This window comes from Octodon degus, unplaced genomic scaffold (genome assembly GCF_000260255.1).
Source record: "Octodon degus isolate 3935 unplaced genomic scaffold, OctDeg1.0 scaffold00004, whole genome shotgun sequence".
NCBI lineage: Eukaryota > Metazoa > Chordata > Mammalia > Rodentia > Octodontidae > Octodon > Octodon degus.
In genome coordinates this window covers 32,709,881-32,717,283 of record NW_004524580.1, presented here as the reverse complement: position 1 = coordinate 32,717,283, position 7,403 = coordinate 32,709,881, and the positions used below count along the sequence as shown (strand labels likewise).

At 52.7% G+C, this 7,403-nt stretch overlaps 1 protein-coding gene across 1 annotated transcript in view; it reads left to right on the top strand.

Annotated features, from left to right (window-relative positions):
• The first annotated feature begins 758 nt into the window (after positions 1-758).
• The window catches only part of Aldh1l2 (aldehyde dehydrogenase 1 family member L2), a 51,253-nt gene continuing 44,608 nt past the window's right edge, over positions 759-7,403 (top strand). The window contains exon 1 of the mRNA XM_023717326.1: positions 759-823. Coding sequence (XP_023573094.1) covers positions 776-823 — 48 coding nt within the window. The 5' untranslated portion in view covers positions 759-775. The remainder of the gene's footprint in view (positions 824-7,403) is intronic.

Below are 7,403 nucleotides of genomic sequence, written 5' to 3'. Positions count from 1 at the left end.
TAAATAGGATATCATGTCTGCATCTTGTACAGCAATCAACAACTAGGAAGAATGTATGCAATGTGTTAATTATTGAAACTGACCTACCAATTTGATTTGAAACTGTCTCAATGCTATTTGTTTCTCAATAAAATTATGAAAAAAGAAATGTAGACTTTAACCGAAGTTTTCAATCACACCGTGCATACTTCAAAGGCTCTGAGTGGCAGGGAGATGGATCTGGCACGTGGGAAGGAGACCAAGAGACAGGGGAGGGAGAGAGGGCGGGCAGGCGATGTAAAAAGAATTAAAATGTGTAAAGTCTGTACCAACTCCCTCCTAGGAATGCAATCACTGTGTACTGCAAACACTGACTAAAGACAAAACCCAGAACATTCCCCAGCCATGGACTTCCTGGCTTCCTGCTGGGGCTGACACTGGATCCTGGCAGCTGTAGGGCTCAGGTTCTAAAGCTAGAAACCAGTCAGCTTTTAGCAGCCCGGGACAAGCGCGCCCTGCCCACTGGCACGGTATTGGCTCCCAGCCGAAGGGGCGGGATCTGTCAATCGAGGGGCGGGTCCTATCCGTGGAGTGTGCGGGGCTGCCAGTCGAGGGGGCGGGACCTTTTGTCTGGTGGGCGGGGCCAGTCCATGAAAGGTTCTGGACTTGTCCATTGAGGGGCGGGAACTCCCCTCCGAGGGGCGGGGCCTACCTGCAGTGGGCGGGGCCTGAGGATCCAGCGGGTTCCCCCGCCGCACCCACGCGGAGCCTAGCAGACTCGCACCCACTGCACAGCATGCTGCTGCGGGCCGGTCCCGCGCTGCGGCGCTTCTCCACCGGCCGGGTGAGTGTGCGGCCAGCGCTCCGCGCTGACTTCCAGATCGGGGCGGGCGGGGGCGCTGCTGGGACCCTGCCACCCAGACAGCGGGGAGGGTCTCGAATGGGAGCTGCCACGCAGCCCATTGTCTTCCGCGGATCACATCGATCGGGCCTGGATGACACTGTGGGAAATAGTCGTCCTCTGTCCCCTCTGTTCTCCACTGTGGGCTCCACACAATGCAGGATCGCAGCCCTGCAGGCTGCACAGGCGGTGCGCGGGGATCAGAGAAACGCGCCAGCCCTGAGCCCGGCCCATCCAGCACAGGGTTGCATCAGCTACTCCCGCGCGGGGAGAGCGGACACGTTGCACGGCGCAGCATCTCGGCCCTGGCTGGGAACCTAGCTGACAGGGCACAGCCCTGGGGCACAGGGCAGCTTGTTGCTGAAGAACAAACCTGCGCCTGAGTGTTTGTCTCCTGTCTCCTTCGTGGGAAAGACAATCTGGCTGTGCTGCCAGGTGCTCACTGTTACACTGGTCTCCTCCACCAAAGTACAAATAGTGAATGTGCAGACTTAAACATTTTGGAGACAGAGGTTCAAGTAGCCCCAAGAACTGTCCCAGACTTGCCTAAACACCAAAGCTCGAGTCCCCCAGGTAACCCCGAGTAATGGGAATTTATTTCACTCCTTAGTTCTGATTTCTGGGGTGCTCTGCAGTTTAGAAGGTGAGAAGGGCGAGGCCCAGTTGCACTCCTAAGCAGACACTGGGCCTCTGCTCAGCTTCTCCCAGGCCTTGACTCTTGTGGCCAGATGGCAGGCACAGAGAGTGGGGCTTGTGCCCGCCTGTTTAGCTGGGACACCCTGCCAGCAACAGCTAGCTGGGGATTGCTGGCAGATGGGGGTGTTCTACAGAGGGCTTTGCATATTTTCAACAATGAAGGGAGAACATCTCAGGGGGCAAAGGACATCAACAACAACTTCCGAATGTGGGGAGCACCTGGCTCAGTCCCCAGTAGTAGATGCAGGAAGGAGGTGGCAGACTGGGAAGAAGAAAGCATTTTCAGTGGCCAAAAAGAAGGTGTCAGGTGATAAGGGAAGATTTGGGGGTGTTTTACTCTGCAGGGAACAGGGCTCCACCCTGGGGTCTGTGTTAGAAAGAATTACTTAAAAGCTAACACTTATGTGGCTGGTGGGCAGATGAAATGTCACAGCCACCATGGAAACTGGCAGACTGCTCAGTTAATTATGCACTTACCTATTATCCAACAATTGCATCCTTAGTATTTACCCAGGAAAAGTGGATTTGATGTCTCCACCCAACCTGTTGACAAGGTTTAGAGGGGCTGTGTTCACAATCAGCAAAAAACTGGAAAAGATTTGATGCCTTCAGCTGATGGTGGGATGCATAAGTTGTAATTTATCTAGACATACAGCGGGGCGAGGAGGAGTGAGCCACAGGCACATGGGATGCAGATGAACTCAGACATGTGTATTAAGGGTAAGGAGTCAGACCCATAAAGCTATGAGTCCTATGGTTTCTTATCGGAGACTATAGAAAGGGTACAACAATATGGATGGTAAAGATCAGTAGTTGTCAGGAGCTGAGCTAGAAGGAAGGAGCGACTGTTTTCATAAGTAAGTTTTAGGGCTGCTAGAACTTCTTTGTCTTCATTGTAGTAGTGGCTATGTGATCTTGTAACACTGACAGGACCGAACTTGCTGAAAAGGGTATATTTTCCTGTGTCTGTGTTTTATGTTTCTGTTAACTGGTTTAACTTGGCTGTAACAAAATATCTGAAGCTTGATACTTTATAAAGAAAAGAAGTTTCTTTACCTTGCAGTCTGGAGGCACCTGCTCCACTCTGGCTGGGTCTTCTTACCTAGAACAGCCATTTTTTAAAAACCCTTTGTTGGCCAGTGAGATAGCCCCAGTGGTCTAAAGCGCCTGCTCAGGCAAGTTTAGGCAGGTGCAGGGGACTGCATTTCGAGCCCTGGTACCACATGCCATGCCAGCCCCACCCTCAGGGCAGGCTGAGCTGGCTAGGCCGAGGTGAGCTCAGTGGTGGAGTTCTCACCCAGCACAGCTAGTCTGATCTTCAGAGCTCTGAATTCAACTTTAAACAATATTTAATGGTCATGATCTGAACATTCTGCCCACATCCTGAGGATTTAATATTAATAGGACTCTCGTCCTGCTGGGCACTCTCCCAGCGCTTTGCCTTTACAGTCCTGTAATCCTTGCAACATGTCGTTGATATACTTACGATTTTATGCCCATTTTACAGATAAGGAAACAGACTCGGCAAACTTGTAACTTTTTCAGAAATGATACAAGAATTTTCTGCTTGCAAGGTATGCAAATTAGTGTTTTTAGGCAGCAAACAATAAATAATATACAATAGCATGAATAAGAATACACTCAAGAGGACATGTAAGTGGAAAACCAAATAGAAAAATGGGCTCAACCAAATTTGTAATCACGGAAACATAATCTAACAAGATAGCATTTTGCACTCACAGGTGACAGCCTGGGGCGTTGACAGGGCAGTGAAAGTAGTGCCTGGAGCTTGCCAGCGTGGTGTTATCCACTGAGATTTAAGTTTGAGAATGCCCCTGGCACCTGTCTGAGAACAGCCCTACCCCCCAGCACAGCATAATGACTTGTTGATTGCCAGAATGCGCCTCAGTGGAGAAGTGTCCAGATAGAGTGACACAGCCGTGCTGGAATGTCGAGCGGCAGTTTGGAGAAGCGAGTTCTGTGCCTTCATGGGCAGAGTCGTAGAGCAGCACAGCATATTGTTTTGTGTGTTTTTAAATCAAACCATACTTTGTGTATACTTTCATGAGTGTAAATGGAAAGGTGTCCAGACTGCCCTGTAGCTTTCTCTGGGGAAGGTGGTGAGAATCTGAGTGTGGGGTGGTGGCCAAAGGGGACCACAGGCTTTGTGAAAACCTTTCAAATAAGGAGTAAATATTGACAATATAGTCTTTACATTTCCATGCAATGAAAGTATTCTGAGTCAGTGCTCCACACCCAGGTTCCCTCCCTAGCAGATTTCAGGGCCTATCTCTGGCCCTGGGCCCTGTGTCCCACTTCTCTGGAGTCTGAAATGTCCCCTGCCCACCTGCATCACCCCCGGAGCTCTCTAGCTCCCAGCCCCTTCTGGGGTCACCTGCTAATAGATCCCTATACTGACCCTGCCTTTTAAATGTCTTTTATCCTTTATACAGCTAAAAGGAATCACTGGGGCTAGGGTGCAGCTTGGTGGTCGGACATCTGCCTGGCACATGGGGCCCTGGGTTCAGTCCGCAGCATGGGAGGGGAAAGCTGCTGGCTAGCCAAGAAGGTCGTGTCACTCCTCCATGGCATGATGCAACGGGAGGCCTCCTTGCAGGAGCCTGTCTCCTGAACCTTGGCTGAGTCTTGCACAGATTTACCTGGGTGTGAAATGCCATTTTTGGCTTTTGACTATGAGGATACAAGTCAGGCACACTGGAGAGCGTGGACTTTCATGCCACCCGAAGTGGGCCCCGGGAAGCCAGGTGAGTCAGCCTGTGTGTCCACCCTCAGGGCTTGGCTCAGCTGGCAGACACCAGCAGAGTGCATGCCTGAAGGGGTTCAGGCCCCAGGGGCTGCTCACATAGAGCCCAGCCAGCAGCATCACTTCCTGTGCAGAGTGGCTCGGTGAAGCCCGCTGATTTCACAATAAGATCCGGGTTACTGCTCAACACCTCTCTCTAGAATCTGTGCTCCTGGCCTGGCCATACAGTGCCTACTTGTCCATTTCTGCAGCTCCTCAAGGCTTCCCCAAGCCCCTTCCCTGACTGGCCTCCCAGTGCCCTCCTGGCAGTGCAGAGCCACCAATATTTCACCTGGAAGAAGCACTGAATTCCTGCAGACAGGAGCCACGCACTTCAGACTTTGGTGTGGGATTCGCAAGGGAAATGTGCACAGGGGACACTGGGAAGGACAAATAGGGGCTGGGGATGAGACCAGCGGAGACCAGGGATGCCGCTCCACACCACCTTGCACTGTTGTGTGGGAAACCACAAACTTGGTTTTCAAGAGCACCCTGAAATTCAGCCAGCTGGGGGGCGGGGGGCTGCGGGTGAGCCTAGAGCCTTCCCACTGAGCTACATCCCCAGCCATCTTTTAAAAAAATTTTTTTAAGATTTTGAAGCAGGGCCTCCCCAAGTTGCCCAGATTGTGCTCACACGTATGATCCTCCTGCCTCAGCTTCCTAGGGCGCCAGGATCGCAGGCAGCACATCAGACCCGCCCCCAGGTGGTTCTCTTACGGTAACATCTGCATCATGAAGGAGCTTCAGAGCAGGGCAGACTCTAGCACCAGGCATTTGGTGTCCTACAGGAGATGAGGTACGCGCTGCTGCGGCGCTTGGAGCAGAGCTCACGGTAACTTGCTGCCTGGAGGATTTCACCAAGGGCAGCGGGCTGGGAGCGCACTGTCGGCTGGGAAGCAGAGCAGCAGCTCTGCTGCATGCGGAGGGCTCAGCCAGTGCAGAGGCGCGCTGGCCTCAGCATGTTTGGAAATGCAGGCGTCACTTGCGCCTTCCGTCTCAGCAATGCAGCGACCTCTCCGAGGAGTCCCTTAGAGAGTGCCACCTCTTCTGGCAGGGCCATCAGCGTCCCTCAGCGGCTGTCCCCACAGCTGCACAGCTGGCCTGGAAAGCTGCCAACATATTTCCTGCTTTTGAAAAAAGGAAAGGACAAGCTGACATGGTGACATGAACAGGAGCCCCAGCTGTTCTGGAGGCTGAGGCAGGAGTGTCATTCAGGCCCACAAGCTGGGGCAGTGCGGGCTCTGTAGGGAGACCCCATCTCTTGCTAAAAGAGTTGGGGAGGACTTTCAACCTAGCAAAGCCATAGGTGCATAGCCATGGGTAAGATAGACACCTGGGTTAGGACTCTGCCCCAGTCCCTGACTAGCTCTGCCCTCGGGCAGGTCACTGAGCTCTCATTTGTTAAAAGGAGCATTGTGAGAGTTAAAGGCAAATAAAGAACATTTGATACATATTTTCTGAATTACTAAAAGGGCTTGGGAAGTCAGCACTGTAACTGTTAACCCCAGAATTCTGGGAGGCTGAGGCAGGAGGATCGCAAGTTGAGCTCAGCCAGGGCAACTTAGCACAAGATCCTGTCTCAAAAAAAAAAAAAAAAAAAAGGCTCAGCATGAAGGCCTTGGGCCCAATGGCTCAATCACCAGCACCAGAAGAAAAGAAGGAAGGAAGAAGAAAGAGGGAAAGGAAGTTAATCAAATACCATGTTTTCTCTCGCATGTGGAATTGAAAAGAGATCACAAGGAAGAAGAGGAAGGATTAGAGAGGGAACCAGCAGGGCGGGACAAGCAGACCGAGGAAGGTGCAAGTGACCAATGTGTGTCGTAGGCATGCAGGAGCTGTTCTGTGTAGCGGACATGCACTAACATGAAAGAATAAGCACGCATGCTGTGCGAGGACAACCACATACAGCCCTGGCTCCTGGGGACTCCAGGAGCAGCTGCCCACAAGGCCCTCTCGTCTGGGTGTCCCCACGTGTGGGGGGCGACAGAAACGAAAGCTGCATTCCCTGGGTTGCAACGTAACAGTGGCACCACGTGTGCACACACCAACCCAGGCCCTGAGCGGGGGAGACAACCGGCCTGGGCTGGTGGCTGACAGCTCCCGGGCCTGCTGCAGGCAGGCAGCTGCTCCGAGCTGCCTCCAGCACATCTTCCGGTCCACGAGAGGTCGCAGTGCTGGCCTCCTCAACCCCGGGCCCGTGCGCGAGGTGCTGGCACCCAGGGAGCTCGCTGCAAGGCTTGGCGTTGAGTCCACACCTGGGCTTGGCCCTGCAGCCCTCTGGGAAAAGAGCAGGGGAACAGAAGCGCGCCTTCAGCTTCAGCTTTCCCGCGAAGCTCAGAGGGTGTTCAGGGCCTGGAGGAATTCCAAGGTACTCGCGCGATTTCTCTCCCTCGCAGCAGCGCCTAGTGCTCACGTTCTTGAGGGGGTGGCGCGAGCGCAGAGCGTGTCCGCCTTATCTCTCACCCGCTTGTGCGCCCTCCGCTCTCCCCTCTCTCCTGCTCTTGGTGCCCTTCCCATTTTCAAAAGCTCTCTTTCCCTATGTCTTATTGTCCATCCTTTATTTTGCTCTTTAAATTATCTATACTTTGATTTTATTTATTTATTTTATGTATTTGGCATAGGGTCTCACTACGCAGCTCAGACTTATAGTGATCCTTCTGTTTTCAGCCTCCCCAAGAACTAGGATTACAGGTGTGGGGCACCATGCCTGACTCTGGTCGCCCACTCAGCGCACCCCGGGGGCGGAGCCAGCGCAGCATGCTGGACCTGGGATGGAACCCTGGTCCCTGCTCTTGCCCATTATTTATACTTTGAGATTCTCGTAGGAATGCATGAGATTTTTTTTCCTGTATTTTTTAAATAAGGGTCTATAGGGTCTCACTATGTAGATTGGACTCATAGTGATCCACCTGTGTTTAGCCTCCCAAGAGTTAGGATTACAGATGTGTGTCACCATGCCCAGTCTCAGTCACCATCTCAGAGCGCCCTGAGGGAGGGGCCTGCATGGCAGGTTGAGGATTGAAC